General features: G+C 43.6%; 1 protein-coding gene across 1 annotated transcript in view; it reads right to left on the bottom strand.

The window, feature by feature from the left end:
* Positions 1 to 22408, bottom strand: part of TRAPPC9 (trafficking protein particle complex subunit 9) — a gene marked incomplete at its 3' end in the record, with an annotated part of 267332 nt that overhangs the window by 221189 nt on the left and 23735 nt on the right. The window contains exons 5-7 of the mRNA XM_019657776.1: positions 16094 to 16120; positions 7595 to 7716; positions 3707 to 3832 (exon numbers count right to left, since the gene is read on the bottom strand). Of these exons, the coding sequence (XP_019513321.1) occupies positions 3707 to 3832; positions 7595 to 7716; positions 16094 to 16120 (275 nt within the window). The remainder of the gene's footprint in view (positions 1 to 3706; positions 3833 to 7594; positions 7717 to 16093; positions 16121 to 22408) is intronic.

Below are 22408 nucleotides of genomic sequence, written 5' to 3'. Positions count from 1 at the left end.
TACACCTGAAACTAATCATAAATAAATAAATAAATGGGGGGTAAAAAAGAAAGAAAAGCTCATCCGTAAGCAGAGCCCACCTTTCCTAATGTGGTAGCATCATTTCACACTCAGGCCAACAACTCACAAGAATGACTGTTGCCCCACACGCTCACCTACACTGGATGGTGCCGTCTTTCCTTGTAGCCAGTCTGGTGGTTTTAAATTGCATTTCCCTGGTAACGGATGGTGTGGAATATTTTTTTCATATGATTATTGGGTACGTGTATATCTATCTCCCTTAGTGAAGTATTGGTTCAAATTCTCTGATTGTTTTTTAAATTAGATCGTTCGTCTTATTTTGAGTTGTAGGGTTCTTTATATATCCTGGATGTAAGTCCTCAGTCATATATGCTTTGCAAATATTTTCCCCCAGCCTGTTGCCCATTTATTTTCCTAAGGGAGTCTTCTGATAAGCAGAAATTGTGAAAGAGCTCAATTTATCTTTTTTTTTTTATGGTTACTGCTTCTACATCCTTGTCTAGGAAACCTTTGCCTTCCCTGAAGTCCCATAGATAGTCTCTGTTTCCTTCTAGAAGCTTTATGTTTAGGTCTAGGGCCCGTGGATATGCAAGCCTGAGAAGGACACAGCCCCAGCTTCCCAGGAGCGCGCAGTACAGTGTTAGAGAGAGGCTGCAGTGCCCTGAGACGCCTGCCGTGGGCAGAGGGCCCAGGAGACCTATGCAGGAGCGGCAGGAGGGCTTAATGCCTTCTCACACACCTGGAAGCTCCCTGCACCCAAGAGCCGAATATGATAAAAGACACTGGGGGAGAGTAAACAAATAGTGCTCATGCTAGTGCTCTCAAGAGGCCACCGTCTAAAATAAAGGTGACAGCCACAGGGCAAGGGCACAAGAGGTGGGCTCCAGTCCATCAGAGTCCCCACTGGCTCTTTCATGGGCCCAATTAAAGAGGAAAGGTCGTGATGCTCTGACGAGTGATACCCTCTTTCATTTTCTCTATCACATGAATGTACTGAGATACCAGGTGATAAACACTACATTTATTATAAGTAGAATTGCAGTCACTTCAAGCCCTAAAAAAGGTTCTTAATGGGGAATGGCTTGGGCACTTGAGTAAAAAGTCTGGTCGCTAGGGACCCTGTGAGCCACAGGGTGAAGCCCTGTCAGGGCGGCAGGGTCACCCATCCACAGCACAGGAATCTGGGGACATGAAGGGGACCCAGGCATAATTTTAGGCCAAGATCCTCATGACATTTTGAAATGAAACCGAATCCCCCAAACTCCTCTCTGACCCGCTGCTCTCTAGGGAGTATTGATCAGCACATCTTGGCTCTAACTGTTCAATAGAGTGCAAGGTCACACAGCTACAGGAAGCCCCAGCGGAAATGACTCAAAGCTATTCCAGACCAGCTCTCCACTGGACCCTCTGGGGGGATGCAAATGTTAATTTGGCACTCCATCTCTGACTTGAAAGTAAGTTTACTCTACTAAAAAGAAAGCAAGTAGTGATAGTAGGAAACTCAGGACACAGGAAGGTCTGCTGGCTACCTGGAAGGACAGTGAAGACAGGGTTCCAGTCCCAGGTCTGCACAGTACTGGCTGTGGCCCTTATCTTCTTACCGGGGATAATAACTGTAACTGTGACTGTTGGGAAGGCTCAATGAAACAAAGTGTACAGTTAGCACGGGCCTAAAATTCCCCATGAGTGTTCAAGAAACGGGCGATAGCACTGTTAGCAAACGCCTTTGAAGTCAGGTGTGTTAACCCCAAATTAGACAGCCAGAACGGCTCCCGAAAATGCCTCAACAGCCGCTTCATTAACTGTTAAGTATTAGCAGTGAGCTTCCGTTTGCCTGATTAGAGATACTTTCTTGTCTTCCTCATGGGGTAACGGAACTTGCTGCTAGGCCGGCCCCAGCTGGAAACTCCTCAGCTCCACAGGCAAGGCCGTCCTCTCGCTTTACAGAACTGCCCACAGTGTGTAAGCGCTCGCTGTTACATCCACTGTTAGGTCCACTGAGCACCTGCTTCCCCTCCAGACCTGACGTTCAGGCAGCACAGGACCATGTCTGGTTTGTCGCCCAAGGAATGTCCCAGAGCCAGTGGACATGGACCCAGAGCCCAGCGCCTGGACCCCAGTAGGGAACGTGGAGTGAAGGGACCCCCGAACCAGCGTGCTTCCCACAGGTCCCTTCACCTCTGGCACCGCGCTCTGACTTTGCACAAATTCCATCACCGTTCCTTAGCATGAGGCTCCTCCTCTGTAAACAGGGTTAATGCACTTGGCTCAGGGTCCTAAGGACTAGAGGACACACCCAGCCCAGTGATGGGTCCGTTAGTGGGTCCTCGCAGACGTGCGCTGCCTGTGGACAGCACTGCGGTAAGCACTTTCTATGCATTGCCACATCATGTACACCTCATAACAACTCCAGGAAGAAGTGACTGTTCCCATTTTACAGAGTCAACAGGCCAACAGGCCAAGAGACGTTACACGCTGGCTGGTCCCTGGTCACCCAGTGAGGAAACGATGACTGAAACTTAAATCTAGGGGCCAAAGTTTGTGCTTCTCGCTCACGTCTACCTCGCCCTTCGCCTGTGAAATCTACATATCCGATACACAAACTCATAGACAGCCAGTTAAAATAAAACGTGTGCTGCCATTCATTAATGCTAGATAATGACCATAAACTACTCTCATAAACACAAAAGAAAAGACGAATCAACTCATGTTCCTGCACACGAAGAAGAGGAATTCTGCCTTGAATGCTTCTGAAATGTGCAGAAACCCTTTCCAATACCAGTAAATCCAAACATATTATTCATCAGGTTTTATGTTTGCACAGGGCTTCTTAAAGCAAAAGGTCCTTGCAATAATCACATCTCAGTTCCTTTCAAAAATTTACGCATCAGCCAAAATCATTCCCAGGAATAGACGCAACCCATCAATTGTACAAAGGAACACACTGGATGAAGAACCAAAAGCTTGTGCTATTTCAGAAAAACGACAGGCCCCTCGTTCTTATTGTTATTATAAAATCCCACCAGAACTCATTATTTTGCTGCCTGCTCATCTGGCAAGCAAGTGTGCAGATGAGTCATCTAAAGCAAAGCGTGGTGTTGGGGACAACTCGAAAGGCGGGGCGGCCACGTCCACCCGCACCCACAGCCACAGCAGGGAAGCGCGATGCTGACCCTCCGGCGGATGTCTGCTGCCCCCTAGCGATCAACGTGAAGACCGAGCAAACCGCAGGAGGGCCCTTTCCACGGGCAGCAAACGCCCACACATTTTAAAGTAAAAACATCTTATTTTAGAAAGTATGTGTATTTATATACCCACCTATGAAAACAGCTTCGCAGTCAGCCCAAATTATCAACATTAATTTGCAAAGGTAACTCCGGTCCTTGGGGACAAGCAAGTCCTCCCCACACCCAGGCCCCAGCCAGCCTGCCTGCTGGTCCCTTTGAATGTCCCTTTTAAAAGCATAACCCATCCTCCACTGTCACTCAAGTCCTCCCACCTGATTATAACAACAGCCAGTTCCACATATATTAATTAGGACAGCCACATACATTAGGACGGCCCACTCCGACTCCAGAGGGCCTAGCACGCCACACTGAATCCCACACAGCAAAACGCGCGGATTAGGGTGACTAAGTTACAGAGCGGCACTCGCTCCCCCACTGGCGGCAGGACACACACCCACCTGCCGAAGGTTAATGTACACGGCGTTCTGGAGAAACTCGGAGGCCTCCATGCTCCGCCTCTGGACGGCGAGCACGCGCACGGCTTTGACGCACGCTTCCAGCTCGATCACGCCCGCGTTCTTGTACTGCAGGGACAGAGGGGGAAGAAGGGTGAGGATGGGTCCCGCGAGCCACCAGCCCGAGGACACCAGTGCCAGGACCTGAGAGCAGCGCCCACCCAAGCGGGCAAGTCTATTTGAGCAAGCCTATCCCCTACGGGGGATAGAGGTGGCTGGGATGGAGGGAACCGAGCGACGTACGTTCCTTCAACTAACTCAACCGCAATAGTTACAACAGGATAAGTCACAAAATTTCAAAATATTACCAGGGGATACTTTGCTACTCATTTCCACTTCTTGTCTCTGGTACTCTAAAAACACTTTTAAAGTCACGCCTGCAGCTGGGAGGCAGTAATGGTAAAAGCAGTTTACTTTGTTGCAAAAATTCTAGCGCCTTGCGTCATTGTATCCGTCCTCTACTTAAATGTTTCATGTCTCTCTGATTTGCTCTCTCACAGTAACTCGTTCCTGCCTCTCAGATCCTGGGATGAAGGGCAGATGAAGACACAGGAATAGACAAGGCTCTGTGAACTTCGTCTGACTACCCAACAAAAAGGCATTCGTGAAGCCAGGCAAGAGTCTGCTTAAGAGACCTGTCACTCCCAGGGACGGAAAGCTGAGAGGCTGTGCCTGTCCCTCAGAAAGTGGAAGGTCGCCTGGCGTGTGTGTGTACAAATTGAATACAGTCAAATCTCGGAAGTGTATAAATATTCTTTTATCACTGTCATCTCACAGTGATGGGTCAACCCTCAAAGTAATTTTAATCCAGTGTCAGGGTAGCGTGGGAAAGTCTCAGGCTCCTTTGGTGGAGGATGGAAAGTTATAAAATGAATATTTAAAAATCAATCTGCCTTTCTACATGTCATTTTTAAGTAGTTAATAACCATAATGGGACAACCCCACTCAAAATCAACAAAAACATATACAATAACTAGGAATAAGCTTAAAGCAATGCTCATGTTCTATATAAAGAAAACTGCAATACTGTACTGAGGGACTTAGGTATGTAAATATGCAGACATTAATATATTCTGTAGGGAAAAGCAAGTCTTATAAATATAAGCACTCCTAAAAATAATTAAGTCTTATTGCAAGCCCCAAAACTTATTCCAATCTGATTTTTTAAATGTGCACAATATATTTTAGAGTTCTTCAGGAATAATAAAGTCATACTACTAGACAAGAAAATTTGGGATGAGAGGAAAGAATTTTTTTTTAAAGACACATATTAGATATTTAATAAACTACAATGGATCAAAAATCATGGTGCTGGAGAAAAGACAGATTAGCAGAAAGGAATAAAAAGCTCAGCATTAGACTCCATACATGTATTTAGTTCAGGTGGGATTTCAAGTCAGAGAGAAAAAGGATGAATTCAATAAATTGTGGTGAGACTCTTAGATAGTCACCTGGAAAAAATAAATCAATTTCCTACGTCACAATGTACTCAAGATAAGTTATAGACAACGATGTCAATATTTAAAAATACTAACAATAGCATATATTGACACAGGTTGTCCTTGCTGTAACCCTATCAGATAGGTACTATTATCACCCCCATTTTAGAAATAAAAAACTAAGAAAAAGAGTTTTATTCTTATTGTGCAGAAGGTATTTCTAAGCATAACACCAAAAATGAGAGATTTACTATATTAAAAACACTTTGGCCACAACCAAAAAGAAAAGCCTCATGCCAACATTAATGGCAACCAACATTAGGAAACAGATTTGCAGTATACACGTGTATCAATGATGGAGAAGAAACTGATATTTAAAACAAAGAGCTATCACAAAACAACAAGAAAAGCACCCTAATTTAAATGTGCACAAAGGACACAAATGGATAATACATTAAAAAAATGCAAATGGCTAGCAAGTGAAAAATGTTTAATACCTCGCTGGTAATCAGATGCAAACTAAACAATGAAAAGTCCCTCTTGCCCATCACATTGGCAAATATTTCTAAAGGGTGTAATAGTGTTTATTTGTAGGAGAACTGTTACCAATCTTTCTGGATGACAACATGGCAATGTGTATGTAAATTAAAAAAAAAAAAGTATCCTCTTTGACTGCAGTCCACTTGTAGAAATTATTTCCTTTAAAAAAAAGGGCCAGCCAAGTGGCGCATTGGTTAAGAGTTGGCTTGGGACGCCAGCTCTGAGCAGCAGGACCCCGGTTCGGATCCCATATGGGCCAGTGATGCTGCGCCCTCTACAGCTAAGATGGTGAACAACAGCTCGACCTGGAACTGGGCTGCCGTGAGTCGCCAGCAACAGCGTAGGCTTCACTGGGGCTGCAGTGGGCTGCCATAAGCTACTGTGAGGGACTGGCAGCCAGCCGTGAACGGCTGGCAGCCAGCATGAGCTGCTAAGAGCCGCAGTGAGCGGCCGTCCAGTGGCCGACAACCAATCTGCCTCACCTGGGAAGAGCGCAATGATAATACCAACATGGGCCAGTGAAGTAACATCCTCCACAACTAGACTGAAGAACAAAAGGACAGCAACTTGTCTGTTCCCCTTCCCCTGATTCCCCAGCGCTGTTCCCCTCCCCCAATTCCCCAATAAATCTTTAAAAAGAAAAGAAATAATATTCAGTAATCGAGGATTGGTTAAATAAACAATTCTGAATCTTTTCATGCCCTATTTAGAAGGAAATTGGAGAGTAACTTGACAGTAACCTGTAATAAATTTAAGTGTCAAACCCAGAGATCAAATTTCCAGAAATCTTACCTAAAGGAACACGTAAGAACACAAGAATGCCTGTATAAGAATGCCCAGTCAAGCATTTCTTCGAAGAATGGAAAAGTGAGAAACGTACGTATCCATCAACAAGATAATTATGAAGGAAACTAAGGCAAGCTGTGAGGTCTGCAGTGCAGGCTCCGTCTTGTCCTAGGTGCTAAGCACGCCTCTCTCTAGTTCACGACACTCTCACAAAAGGTGTCATGGAACAACTGACTGCATCCCCATCTTATAAGACTTTCCCACACTATTGGGAAAAGTCAGACAGACCTGAAGTACAGGACATGTAGGATACATCCCTGCACGCCTCAAACAAGATGCAGAATAACAATCATAGTATGACCACCTTTTTGTAAATAAAACGGATATACATACACATGTATACATATATTTCCTGTTTGTATATTTCATATGAATATATTTCACAGGCAAAAAGGTCATGAAAGATACATACTAAAATTTTAATAGTTGTTACTCTCAAGAAATAAGGGGAGGGGAGGGAGGCGCTTTCATTTTTTCCGTGCTACCACTCTTCTGTGCTACTTCAGTTCTTTTTTTTCAGTATTTCAGTAAGTATATTTTGAATTAAATTTTTTTTTAAGTCCAAAGTAGAAAGAATGATGCATCACAAGATGGAATGCTATAAAGGTCATTAAACGCCAAGCCATGGAAGATGTACTAACATAGAAAAACATAAAATATGCCAAATAAAAAGTGTAGCTCTCCACAGTAAATAAACAGACTGCTCGCCATTCTTTATGATGTAGATAACATGCATTGACAAAGAAGAGCAGAAAATAGATATTAAAGTGGCAACAATGATTAGCTCTGAGTAGTGGGGCTGTGATTACCGTTTCCCCCTTTTTCCAATCAGTAAATAGACATTATTTTGAATCAGAAAAAAAGTGTTTCGGTATGTGGTACTAAGCATTTGGGAGTCACACCTGAATCCTTAGAGAGAGATAATCAGGAGATACTGCAGCACTGCACAGTATAAAATAGGAGCTTCTGATGAAAACAACACAAGGCTACAAAGCGGAGGGGTCACCTTGCTGTAATAGGAGATGGCTTCCTTATACTTGTCGATGATGTCTTCAGGGCTAAGACAGTTCTTGGCACGTCCAATTTCAGCGCTGGTGTCAGGATTTATGCCGTTGGTGGTCAGGGCACCTGTGAACCGACAGGAAGAAAAGAATCATCTTTTGCTTTTTTTTTTTTTTGTCTTGTTTCTTTGTTAATTTTAAAAGAGGGCACAAAAGGATAAAACTTAAATATTCCCTACTGAAATTTAAAGAATGATCATTAAAGTCTTCACAGAGCATATACTCCCTGTTAGAGTCTCACCATCAAAGCCTTGTATTAAATGTTCATTAACTCACGATAAGTTTTCCTCCCTGTTGAAACTTTTTATGAAAGAACATGAAATGTGTTATATAAAAGTAACATGTCTACAATAACCAGCCTAGCTGCCCTGAGGACAATGTGCCCAGCATGCATTATCTCACACTTGAAGCTCTTAATGCCAGCAGGAGACCACAACGTGCCCTCAAATGCAGATTAACTATAGGAAAGTATTTTCCAAACCGTACAGCACTACAAAAACAAAAACAAAAAAATGTAGCTTGTAAATATTAGTGTCCTTTCTGTGGCTCTCATGTTCTATTTCTGGCCAATCCCTGTCAATAAACACAACCACCTAATTCCCTAACCATCAGACTCACATGGAGAAGAGTTGAGGAGGAATTCCCATTTATAGAATGTAACCAACTACCCATAGATCTCGGACGGGAAAAAAAAGAAGGTAAGATACTCTGATTTCACAGAACACACAAAAAATATTCTCCTAAGCCTCACAGCAGGAAAAGCTGAGCTTATCCTAAGGCACGTGTTTCTCTCACGGACAGCAGTTATCTCCCCAGGTCCTGTCTTCCTCGTGTCCATTGGGAGGCCCAGCCACACGCGGGCCGTCAGTCTATAGTCCCGGGCCAGAGGCACGCATCTCACACGGCCCACACACTTGTGCAAGCACATGCCCTGCCCCTGCTAGCTCACCTTGGTCCAGCCTTCTCACCTGCTTGGGTGGTGTTCTGTTAGCTGCCTCAAGGCTTTTTGGAACAAGACAGAAGAATGAGTGGACAGATCAATGGACACACAGGTAAGAGATGGGCAGATGGACAGAGAGACTCCAAGAAAAGGGAAGGAAGAAAATGTCCTACGCCAAACCCTCTTCTTGTCAGGGATAAAAGAGCATAGCGGGGAACTGTGAAGGGGCAGGGTTTTGTTTCCTGCAGATTTTGTGAAAATCACAGTGAGAGATGAGAGGGCAGAACTATAAATAATAAAAGAAGCATGCTTGGTATCTAAAATGCAAACTTTTCAAAGAACGAATTCAAATCAGCAAGGCCCGATGACACAGCCCTTGGGTACTTACAGAACTGAGGGCTCCTTCTCTGGGCCACAAGGTGTCCTTTGGAGCACTGAGGGTTTGCACAGGCCGGTGACATCGCCGTCCCGGCAAGGCCGGTTATCTGGCACTTACAAGGAGTCAGCACTGTGCGAAGGGCTCCCACACACGTTCTCATTCACAACCCACAGCAGCTCCATGTGGGGGGCACTTGTAGTGTACCCCCTTTCTACAGGTGAGAAATCGAATCCGAGAGAGCTTGTCTTCCGACTGGTTCTCAAACTCACAGAGCTAATTACTCCAGAGTAGGATTCGAACCAGGGCCTGCTTTTAACCCCTGTACCATCATGCTTTGCATGTCTGCGTGTATAATACATTTGTTTCTGCCATGAAATAATATTTAATGAATGATAGGTCATCTTGATTTATCTCCTTAGCTCTAACAATTTATATTTACATTACTGGATTTTACTATTGTCTTTTGGAGAAAAGAGGGGAAAGATAATGGGGTCAGGATAAGGGGGTCTTCATCCTTTGTTTGGTACCTCATCTCATCCAAACAGTATATGATCAAGAGTAATTACCTACAATGGTAGGTAGGGCTGAGGTGGGAGAGAAAAGAGAGGAAGTGACACTTCTCTCAGTAGATCTTTTTGTATAGTTTTGACTTTTGGAACCATGTTCGTATCTTATATAGTAAAACATATCAATCAGTAAAAATAAACCTATAATGGCATAAATACCTGAGCGATTAACTATATTTCAAATAAATAACATAACTATGCCGACAATGAGGTTACAGGTACAAACCCACATAAGTTCTGATTGCAGTGCCTTGCATATTTATCCTCAGTATAAAGACAAAAATTACCACAGCAATCCTTGAATTCTACTTAGAGGTTTGTTTTTACAATGATATTGATTAGAATTCTGAAACTACTTTCTATATATTGTAGGACTGAGAAAATGAGCAAATATATTGAAAATCTTAGGAGCCAGAGTTCTCACTGTTTGAGAAAGATGATGTAAATATCAAAATATCTAACAAGGGGAGACTGCAAAGAACCCTGGGATTTGGGGCTGGAATTAAAGATGCCGGTATGAACTCCTGGTGACAGCATGAAGTTTGCAAAGGGCCTAGAAGCAATGAACCTCAGTGGCAATAAGCATTATAGTGCCCAGATTTTGGTTTCTAAGTACCATTCCCCAACAAAGTGAACGACAACACCTTAGACAAATGTCTGATTTCAGAGCTGGGACAGGGGAAGTACAAAATGAACCTCAATATCTTGACCCAGAAAAACAAGTAGAACTAGTAGACGTTTGCAGAGCCTCCCTCCACCCAGCAACAGCAGAAGACATGCTCTTCTCAAGCAGACATGGAACATTCTTCAGGATGGACCACAAGCTACATTATAAAATACATCTCAACAAATTTAAAAGAATTGAAAAAAATCCTCCACAAAATACTAGCAACCTAGGGCCGGCCGAGTGGCGCGATAGTTAAGAACTGGTTTGGGACGCCAGAGGGCCCCGGTTCGGATCCCACATATGAGGGCCAGTGACACTGCCCTCTACAGCTAAGATGCTGAACGACAGCTCAACCTGGAGCTGGGCTGCCATGAGTCGCCGGCAATGGCATAGGCTGCAGCCCCTGTGTCAGTGGGTTGCCATGGGCTACCGTGTGTAGCCAGCAGCCAGCGTGAGCGGCCAGCAGCCGCCGTGAGCAGCCGTCCAGAAGCCGGCAACTGATCTACCTCACCCGGGAAGAGCGCAATGATGGTGCCAACTTGGGCCAGTGAAGCAACGTCCTCCACAACTAGACTGAAGAACAAAATGACAGCAACTTGTCTGTTCCCCTTCCCCCTATTCCCCTGCACTGTTCCCCTCCCCCCAATACCCCAATAAAAATCTTTAAAAAAAAAAAAAAATACTAGCAACCTAAACCCAGCAACATATAAGAGGGCTGTACAACATGACCAAGTGGTATTTATCTCAAGAATGTAAGGTTGGTTTAAAATGCAAAAATCAATTAATGTAATACACTATTCAGGAGAATAAAGGACAAAAAACCCACATGGTCATCTCAATAGACACAGAAAAAGGATTGGACAAAATTCAACCTTTCATGATAAAAACACTCAATAAACTAGGAGTAAAAGGGAATGTTCTCAATATGATAAAGGGCATCCACAAAAAATCTACAGTAACATCATACTTAGTGGCAAAGACTAAATGCTTTCCCCCTGAGATCAGGAACAAGGCAAGGAAGCCCTCTCTCACCTATTCAACAAGGTCCTGGACATTACAGCCATGACAATTGGGCAAGAAAACTAAATAAAATGCATCCAAATTGCAAAGAAAAAAGTAAAACTGTCTTTTTCAGGTGACATGTTCTTGCATACAGAAAACCCTAAGGAATCCACTAAAACACTAGTACAGCTAATATATAAATAAGTTCAGCAAGGTTGCAGGATATAAGATCAATATACAAAAGTTAACTGTATTTCTATACACTTGCAATGAGCAATCTTAAAATGAAATTTAAAAAGCCATTCCACTCACAATAACATCAAAAAGAATAAAATACTTAGAAATAAACTTAACCCCAAAAAATATAAAATGATACGCTGAACACTCAAAACATTGTTGGAAAAAAACTAAACACATAAATAAAAAGAAAAACCTCCATGTTCATGAGTCAGAAGCTTCATGTTCTTAAAATGGCAACACTCCCCAAACTGGTCCACAGGTTCAAAGTAATCCCTATCAAAATCCCCGCTGGGTTCTTTGCAGAAATTGACTAGCCGATCCTAAAATTCATATGGAAATTCAACGGACTCAGAACAACCAAAATAATCTTGAAAAAGAACAAAGTTGAAGGACTTACACTTCCCAATTTAAAAACTTAACTACAATTTATCACTAGGTGAAACGATTATATGTAATTTTTTGTTTGTTTACTTTTCTAAATTCTCTCCAATGAACATGACTTTTACACTAAGAAAAAAATAAGGTGTCTTTTAAAACATGCATACCTACTCACTTGTTGAAAATAAAAAGTTTTAATTATAAAGCGACAAATACCTAGTGAAAATAAACTACTTATAAATAAAAGTGCATGTAAGTTTTTCACAAATTGAAAACTTAAAAGTACAAACTCATCAAGTTTCTAGGGAAACTTATACAACATATTAAAACAAATTCATTCTCAAAAATTCTAATTGAATAAGGAAAACCAAGAAACGAAGGGAAACTCATATCTGACAGTTAACTTCAAGTATATGGAGAACAAAGGCCTAGTAGTCGCGAAGGCCTAGAAGAAACAAATGACAGATGCTGCTGTCCAAGTCTCGCACTGCAGACAAGGATCCACAAGCACGTGCTCTGTTCTGCTGGGCAGTGAGGCATTATCTGACACCACCAGCAAACAACACGGGATATAAGGATGACAATGACCCGACTCTGGAAGGCTGACCATCTGTGTCAACACGCGGGGTTTAGCTCATTGCCTGGCGAAGTGAAATCAATCAAATCCTTGCTTTTAACATTCTGTAGCCACGACTCTCCTTTTAGTGTAATGGCCAGAAGAGGTTTAGGTATGGCTTTGTCAGAGCAATTGGCAACCATCATCCAGGAGGGTGGTGCCGAAACTAAGGGCGATGCTTCCACCTACACGAGACTTAAATAAACCTACACTGAGCTCTGCAAGGTCATGAGGTCCCCAGTGAGAACAAAAGCCAGTAAGAAATCAAATAGGCAGAAGGTTTTTAACAGAGAGTTCCTATAGACAGAACTAGAGACTGGTGGTGAAGAGGCTAGGTGCTGGAGACAAAATTGTGGGTCCAAATTCCGACAACACCACTTGCCAGTTGTGACCTTGGGCAAGTCAACGAATTCTTCTGCATCTCAGTTCTTCAATCTGTGGACTGGCTGAGTTTCCTCCTGTACAGACTAGGGATAACATTGGGACCCAGCTCCTGGAATTGCTGTAAGGATTAAGGTGCTTTACATGTAAAGTTGATATACAACACCTTGAGCTCAGGTATGACACCAAAAGCACAAGCAACAAAGAAAACATAGACAGGCTAGACTTCATCAAAATGTAAAACTTCTACACTTCAAAGCACGCCATCAAGAAAGTGAAATGACACAAAGTAGGAGAAAAGTTCTGCAAATCACATATCTGACAAGGGACTTGCATCTAGAATATAGAAAACAAAACAAAACAAAAAAAGCTCGTACAACTCAATTTAAAACTGAATAAAAAGATCTAAGTAGACGTTCTTCAAGAGAAAATCCACAAATGGCCAATATGCACAATGAAAAGATACTCGATATCATTAGCTGTAAGAGAAATGGAAAACAAAACTATTATACAATGAGACACCACTTCAAACTCACTAGGACGGCCGTCATCAGAGACGACCCCAAGTGTGGGTGAGGGCGTGGGAACCCGGAACCCTCACACTGCTGGTGGGAGGGTGACGCAGTGCAGCCTCTCTGGAAAACTATCCGGTCGTTCCTCAAAAAGTTCAACATTGAGCTACCACATGACCGAGCAATTCCACTTCCTAGGCATACACGTAAGAGACCTGGACGCACACAGCCACACAAAAGCGTGTACAGGGATGTCCACAGCATCATTGCACATATTAGCCAGAAAAGCAGAAACAACCCAAACATCCAACAACCGATGAATGGGTGAACAAAATGTGGTCTGTCCATGCAGTGGAATATTACTTGGGGGGGAAAAAGGCGTGAAGTACCACTTCATGCTGCAACGTAGACGAACCTTGAAAACACGATGCTGAGTGAAAGAAGCCAGACACGACAGGCCACATGCTGCATGACTCCATTTACATAGAATGTCCAGAACAGGCGAACCCATGGAGACGGGTGAGTGGCTGCCTGGGGCGGGGGGCAGGATGGGGAAACGGGGGAGACCGCTAATGGGTACGGGCTCCTTGTCAAGGTAATGAAAATGCACAACTCAGAACAGAGTAAAAACTGAACTGTACAACTTTAAATGGGTCAACTGCATTAAAGCTGCTTTAAAAAAAAAAGGCACCCTACAGCAGTGCCTTCACACAGCAAATGCAAATTGCTACTTTTTATTTCAGGGGAGAAAAACTGCCCTCAATGGGAAAACAGATAAGCCAATTCGAGTTGACTGAAGTTGGCCAAAAGATGGTTTCACTTGAAGCAGCTGTCGAACGTACACACAATGTTCCGAAAGGACAAGAAAACAGTTTGACATCACGAAGCATGTCTAAATGCAGGTCTAGGGCTCCGCAGCCGAGCTGCTCGAAGAGGAGCCTGGTTCTGAAAGCCAGCCCGGGAGCCAGCGCCAAAGACGGTCCGATTCTCCTCCTTCTGGCCTTGGACGTGGCTGTGGAAAAGCAGGCAGCAAAAAATCTGAAACAGTTTGCCTCGAATAGTATATCCACTTAAAATTCAAAACCGAAATCAAAGTGATGCGATTGGTGAGAGCCTCACATAGATGGGTTTTCTATGGAGCAGGACGACTTTCTAACCCGAGGGAAAGTCCGCTGCTCAGACTTAGAGGCTGAAGAGGACCGTGTCACGTCGTGGCTGGGGTCTGTGAAGCGACCCCTGTGACACATCTACCGCCAACACACTTGCCAGGGTTGAGCAGAGGAGACTGATGCTGGGGAAAGGTAAGGTCCCAGTAAGTGAAGGAATGGCCGCGGCCATCCTGGTCCAAACGCCACAAGAACTGGGGACCGCAGGCGCTCAGCTCCCTGCGCTTGCTCTCCCTCGGCTAAGCAGAGGTCAAGTCCACCTTCTTCTCATTCAGGACCGTTACAGACGATGCCCTCAGATGCCACACGCTGGTTTCTGCCTCCTTTCCTTCCCTCTTCCACCTGTGGCAGGAGCCTGGCTCGTCCCCAAGCAGCCAAGCCCACAGAACCACCCTCACTTTTCCTCCCAGCAACCTCCACCCAGTATCATCTCTACAAAACCTTACTTTGAAAAGTTTCAGAAATAAAAATATATATGTTTTTTATTTCAACAATGACTGGTTTTTCTGATAGCTCTAAGCTCCTTGTACTTGGTAGAAGCATCTAATTCTCCAGCAGGTAAAGTGGTGAAAACACTGAAACGCAGTCCTTTCCATCAGGTGTAACTAGCCAGATGGGCTCAACAGTGTCTATTGATCAAATGCCAATACATCCAATATCGATTTCACTGTTCATCAATTTCCATGGGGGCGGAGGGGTGGGGTCACTGAGCTCCTCAGCCCACCCTCAAACTTTTTGCTCATCAGCAACTCAGGTCTCCTGAAAGCAAAACAAAGCACTTGTTTTTCTTCCTCTGCACGTTCCGCAAACCCTACCGAGAAATGATCACGAAACATCAGCCTAAGGGAAAGGATTCAACACGATGTTAAAAAAAAAAAAATCTGCAAACCTGAAGTGATTTCATTTCAAAATCAAGATATACAGTGAGATGGAGTCAGTGTGTTGGTCGCAAAGCATATGCAGGCACGGCCGTGCGAGTCCCACCTCTGCGAAGGAAGGAAGTTGCACCGTTTTTTATCATTTGCCCTTTGTCATTATTTCTGGTAAAGCCCAAAATAACAGACTCATTATAAAATAATTAGGCACTGCGATAAAAGGGGTTTTTGCTGTGTTAATGACAGAAGGCGTTAAGAGGGGAAAGGAAAACCCTCCTCTGTAAAAAAAACAACCAAAAAAATGCAAAATTTATTTCCCTGCTAAGAAAACACACACAGAATGCAATAGGAAATTCAAGTTCATGTTAAGAGGAGCACAAACCATAGAATCAGAGCGAAGCCACTGCTGTGAATAAATTCAGAATTAACTGGACAAGCATGCTCAATGCAGTCAGAGAATTTGAAAGGCACACTTCACAGATCATTCACTTAGCCATGCTAGAGGAAGAAGTCTCCTCTTTGACAGACAACATAAATCAATCAATGCCCCACCAAACAAGGACCAAGCCAGAATCAGGTTGTTAACAGTTCTGATTTAAAGTGACTTAAATCAGAATGTTCCAAAGATCACAATTCAGAAATTGTACCCATTCATTCACACCACCATGAAACAAGCACTTAAAAGAAACAACCAAAAGAAACTGAGCACATAGATCATGTACCTGGATCAATGAGAACTTCCTGTGCCCCTGGAAGAAAGAAGAAAGTGTGGTCTTTTATTTGGAAAACAAAACTACTTTTAAAGGTAATGAGTAAATCATCTTTCACAATTCACACAGCCTTGAAAAACCTGAGACCCTTCCATCTGACCAGGAAAGTCATTCCGAATAACCATATGTTACAAGCTCAGTGCCTTTTTGCTTTGGAAGGGAAAAAGGAAAAGCTACTATCACTCGCATCCCACACAAATGTGTCAAGTGCCTCCTCCCCTCTTTCCCTCCCCACTTGCTAAGCGCATGTTCCCCAGCTCTCCTCAAACACAAACACATATGAGAATTTCTTACTTCCACAAATAAGCCAAAGGACAAAGGAATAGTCATTTTTTTGTGCAAATATATGCCCACACCTTGGAATGGGGAGGGGGGGGAGAAGGCTGTATGTAACTTATCACAAGCCCCCTAAAGTCACACACACACACACACACAACTACTGGACACTTCACAAGCTAAGGATTTCCAGCTTTCAAAAGGTAACTTTGTAGTTAGTTTAAAATACAAAACAGGTGGCTTCATTATTATAGGAAGCTTCTGAAAGTCTTAATCGTCCACTACACTCTCCAGATGTCAGTGAGATCCGATGCGCCTCCCCTGCAGATGTAACTTCCCGTGCCGGCAGAACACGCCAGGAGAGGCCCTGGTTCCAGGGCTCAGGCTTCTGGTCAGCTCTGGTCATCTGTAAGGGCGTTTCCAACACTCAAAAAGGTGTGTCCCAGTAACAGACAGTCCTCCTGAAACCGCGTCTTTTTTCGAGTGTCTATACAGAGAAGAGGCCCACCATCACGGTTCTATTTAAGAGCTGTTTGGTGTGTTGCAACCTCTGTTTTTAAATGCAGACGGCAAAGCACTGCAATCTAGAAGCCACGGTTATAACGAAAACAGGTGCTTTCTATGCACAAAAATGCTTGACCATCGTGCGGGTTCTCAGAGCAACACGGCAGAGTAGAGGGGACGATTAACCCCGCGCTGCAGACGACGAGGCGGAAGCTCAGGGGAGCCAGGACGGCCCACTGGCACCTCCCCATGACGCCATGCCCACGACATGAGTTGACAGATCTGCATGAGGACACAGTCAGCTGCGTGGAAATTTGGGGAACGCTGGATTTCAGGATAAGCCTAAAAGCCTTTTGTTTGGTGAAAAACCTGGTTAAATTATATTATTGTGCCATATCCTTTAAATAGGGATTGTGATAGAAACTTTTTGAGTCATTATCACGATCACCAATTATTTGACCTCTCAGGTGAACGCTATAGGCACTGTACTCAGCGCACTCAGATGGCAGAGCGCGTGGTTATTTTATTCCATTTGTAAAAATCTCTCTCGTGCCTCCCAGTCGGCTATCAACCCTCACTAGGGTCAATGTACCACCTGAAACAACCCTGTAAGGCATTTTAAATTTCCTTCATTGAATCCAGTGTGATCTGTAAGCCACATGGCCCAGAAAATGTTTTCAAAAAGAAAAAGTTCAACCACAAAAAAAATGGACAGTTTTTGGCCAAGTGGACTTTAACATCTAACTGGGCTCCTGGAAGCCCTCTTCTTTTATTCAATTCACTTCACTTCAATTCAGCCCACTTTCTCATCAGTGAGAGTGACATGGGGACTTTGCTATCTGATTATCTGGTCCACTCAGAATGGTATGTGGGTGGCGCAGGAATATAATTCGTGCTGGAGGAAGTGACACAGTGAGAGAAGGGGCATCCTCCAGCCACGTCTCCACGGGCAGAAGTACCTCCGTGTGCTCAGAAACTCGACTATCAGCATCCTCAGCCTCCAATGGGCTGACTTTACACTAACCAAACTCCTAAGAGACTGATGTAAGAAACCTGGAGGTTTGACTTATCCGTGTAATAGGAGATAAAATACGGCCAATCAGACCAAAATAGCTGCGTTCAATAACCAACACATTTCCTCCCCATTGGCGGCCAGGGTTCCAATCCCAGCTCTGTCACTTACTAGCTCTGTGTGTGGCCTTAGTGGAGTTACTTACCCACTCCGGGCCTCAGTTTCCACATGTGGGAAACTGGGATAATGATCGAACCTGCCTCACCAGGTTGTTGTGAGAATTACAGGATTACATTAGTTTACGTAAAATGCTCAGAAAAGTGTGTGGCACATTTTAAGTGCTCAACCCAAACGTGAACTATTAAGGTGATTTTACAAACATCCACTTTAATCATCTTTCGTATTTCCTTGCTACTCTACGTCCCAAAGGATATCCTTAGTTCCCTAGTTACAAATTGTTGGTGAGCATCCTTTTGTTCCAGTTCTACCCCACGACCTTTTAAATGGGGGCAGAGGGACACTCCTCCCCCGTCCTCGGTTTCCACGAAGAAGGTTTTCCCTCAAACTCCTGGCCCCTCACCCACCACATAAGCAGAGTGAGTTATGAGAGACAGACCAGCCATGTGCAGCCCTTTCCCCTTGGGTGCTGGCCACCCTCAGAAAGCACCCAGGACGCCGGGCTCCGCCACGCCGAGTATGACAGGGACAGTCCTCTCATCGGAAGGCGTCCTGCCTGGCGCTGGGAGAGTGTGTCTAGTTCCGGGTAACAGTATGATACCCATCTTCCTGTGTCCCTAAAGTTCATGGATAAAGCAGCGTTATCAGTAATAAAGGTGGAACCCATCTCCACCTGCATGCTCTTTCGTCCCATCTAGCAATTGGATGGTGGAGAAAACAGGAGTGTAATTACTGGGTCCCCTGGAACCCCAACATATAGTAAATAATTCTGTGGCTTCAGGTAGGTTCAGGGTCACTGTGTCATGGCCGTGTCTCTGATGCTGCTGCTAAATGATGAGCATATTAACGACTGACCCTCCTTAAATAGTTCGCTCAGCTCTGAACTGGATCTGCCTTCATTAAACCCATCTTTTCCTATTGTAATTCCTTAGTAATTGCCAAAGACTATAAAATGATGGCTCTATGCAAAGTAATAGCTAAAGTTTATGAGATCTTTTATGAGATAACCCCTGGGCTAAACACTTTCCGTAATTTCTCTCTAAATGTCACCATCCTGCAAAGCAGGTACTGGCATCCCCATTTGCAGGCGAGGAAAAGAGTCGGGAAGAGCTGCCTCCAGCTCGCGTGGCTAAGCGGTGCCGTGCGCATTCAAACCCAGGTGAATGCACTAGGCTGCTGCCATGATACCAAATCACCTGCCACCAATTAACACACAGCTGCGGGCTCAGTACTCAGGGGGTTCAGTGTGGTTTTCATCTTCAAGGTGCTCCAGGGACGGTTTCTATCATTTCTATAAAATCCTGGCTGACTGGTTTCTAATATTGGAAGAAAAGCCTAATTTTGCCACTGTTCACACAGCAGGTCTGAAATTTTCACGCTGAGATGACAGAGTAAAAATAAGGTATAACTAGAATCATTTTTCCATTATCCAGCCAGTGAGCTACTCTGAAGCCTTAAACACAGAAATCAAATTAAAGGAACGTGTTGTTAAGTCTTCTTTTACAAATACGGAGATTAAGGCTTTTCAAAGGTGCAACAGCGCCACCTATGGCCCAAAAAAAGAATCTCCAAGCTGCTGGAAAAGATGGAACGAAAAAATTGCCTGCACAGTAAGAAGCTATCAGTAAGGTTTTATAAAACTAGGATGCTCAGGGACCAGAACTAAAAGCTTAGCTAGTACATGCTGAATTCTGCTTCGGGAGAGAGAGTGTTACTCAGTACTTAATCTGAAATCTTTAACGCTCCTGGATATAAACAAAAGATTGTGGGCTCTTGGGAACTAAGCTTAGGGCAGCAAGGGATCTTGGCCTCCAGGCCAGCCTTTGTTTAATGAATGAGGGAGACTGAGGCACTGGAATCTGTCCTTCCAGCCTCGGTGGCAAAGCTTACTCCTGGCCCTGGTTCCTGCTCGACTCCGAAACCAACAGGTCTGCACTAACCCTACCCATAAAAATCACGTCTGCATTTTTCCCACAGTAGGTAGTCTCAGTGCCCTGCAAAAGACGTCCCACAGGGCTGGTGACCATAAATCATACAGTTCTGTGGAAATACAAAACGCTGAGTTACATAGTAAACCAGCACGCGCTTGCCTTTTGTTCCTTCTATAAAGGAAAAGTGGCAGGTGTCAAGCCAACAGTTTGATTTTTTAACCTATTAAGGGTACAGAAAAAAAAAATCAAAATTTCCTTCAATCACAAAGGAGAAAAGCTTATTCCCTGAAAACACCTCAATATCAATGTTTCTACACTTACTGGCTATGGTCAAATTCCATATGGTCATTTAAGGTTTTAGCGGGTGATTACATGGCCATATGAATTCTGAGTTGTACCTTCTGTACAAATAATCTTTCAGCTCTTCCGCTTAAGACAAGTTAGATAGTCCCTACCTTACTCGAACGACACTGATTTCATCGACCCTTCATACTGCACTAAAAAAAACCTGAAACTGACCCCTGACCATTGTAGATCATCATCTTATATATCACACACATATGTGTATTAGAAATAAACACCTTCTTCAGTATTCGAAGCTGATGCTTCTAAACAATCTAACTGTGATCCAACTCACACTCTAACTCACTGTGACAGCAAACTTTTACTGCAAACCTCTTAGGTGCTTTGTATACATCATATCTAACTCTCAGAACCACACAGGGTACATAACATCATTCTAACTTCACGCATGAGGAAATAGTCTTCAGCCATTAAAAACAAAGTTGACAAGTCCCCTAAAACTTAAATAGTCACCATCAGGAAAGAAAACAGTATAGGTTTTTACTTCCTGTCACTCACTTAATCTTTCTCACACTAAAGAGCACACAAAACCAATTCAGTCTTTAACTTTTTCCCTCAACAAGCATCCCTAGAAAACAAACAAGCAATAAGTCATTAGCAATGGCTGGAGTCTCAAAACCCACTTCTCTTTTGCACTGTAATCACTTTTAATGTTTTGTTTTTAGTGCTTACAGAGTTCAAATGAAAAATATTGACATTTTAGGTCATTAGCGGAGGATAGAACATTTATGAAAAAATACATGTACAATTTTAATCTATGCCATTCTGTCTCTCACTCTCACTGATCTTCTCCTTGCAAGGCCTCGTCAGGCTGAGACCACTAAAATCTGTCCTGTGTGAACTCACAGAAGTCCAGGCCACCGGTCAATGGGGGGCTGCTGAGAGGAGCAGGTAAGGAAGCCCACTGTGCAGGAACCCACCTGGGGTCCAGTCCCGAGTCTGCCACCAGCCAGCTGCGTCATCTGGGCAAGTTACCTCATCTCTTCAAACCTCAACCCCTCACCTGCAAAAAGGAGATGCTGATCCCCGCCCTCAAAGGCCTGCAACGAGGTGACACATACAGAAAGCATTCAGCACAGCCCCTGGCCTCTGTAGGTGCTGAGTAATTCATAGGTAGTTTAATAATTATGATTATAATGATGACCGTTAATAAATTAAGAAAGACCAAAAAGTAGAAATAACCATACAGGAGAAACATCTACTAGTCAATAAGCATTTCCCTTTAGATTGACTGCAGAATGTCCTATTGATTTTTTTAATAAACCAAGTTTTGTCCATTAATTACAGATTTGCAGGTCCATATACAAGCCTCCAGAAAAAAAGAATCAGTGGCCTCTAACCTTTGAAAAGTAAGAAACTTTTGTTGTTGCTGTTGTTTTAATTAAAAACAAAAGGAGAATTAAAGCAACAAAAGGCAGGGACTACAGAATTCTTCTGAAACTGAGATAACTTTAGGAGGGAAAGAAATTCCCTTTTCTCAGAGGAAATCTACTTGAAAACCAGGTTATCTGGATCTGAGATGCCGAGTCTTTTAACATTATTCATGAATTCATATCGCCAAGTCTTAGAACTCCTTGATAGTCAACAAAAATAATAATATTGATAATAACATTTATCAAGTGCTGGGTATTTATGTGTATATCTCCTTCAACCTTCACAAGAACTCTATGAGACAGAAACTATTACTATCATCCCCATTTTACAGATAAGGAAATTGAGGCACAGAGACACTGCTCCAGGTCACCTTGGTATTAAATGACGTCTGAATTTCTGCAGCTTTGCTGCTGGTAAAGGAACCTGAGATACAAATCCAGGGGAATGCGAAATAATCAGTTTGCCCAATCCTCACCTCAGACCGCAGACGCCATCAATTCCTGGTGCTCAAGGTGAGGCTGCCACTACAGACTGACTAATCTTGAGATTAACATCCAAGACCAAGCAACATATCTGCTCCTGATATCCAGGCTGGCAATGGATCTGGACCTTTTACTGCTCAAAGGGCAG

Source organism: Hipposideros armiger, unplaced genomic scaffold, assembly GCF_001890085.2.
Source record: "Hipposideros armiger isolate ML-2016 unplaced genomic scaffold, ASM189008v1 scaffold_280, whole genome shotgun sequence".
Lineage (NCBI taxonomy): Eukaryota > Metazoa > Chordata > Mammalia > Chiroptera > Hipposideridae > Hipposideros > Hipposideros armiger.
The sequence above is the reverse complement of the archived record's forward strand: the minus strand, read 5'-3'. Positions and strand labels throughout refer to the sequence as shown.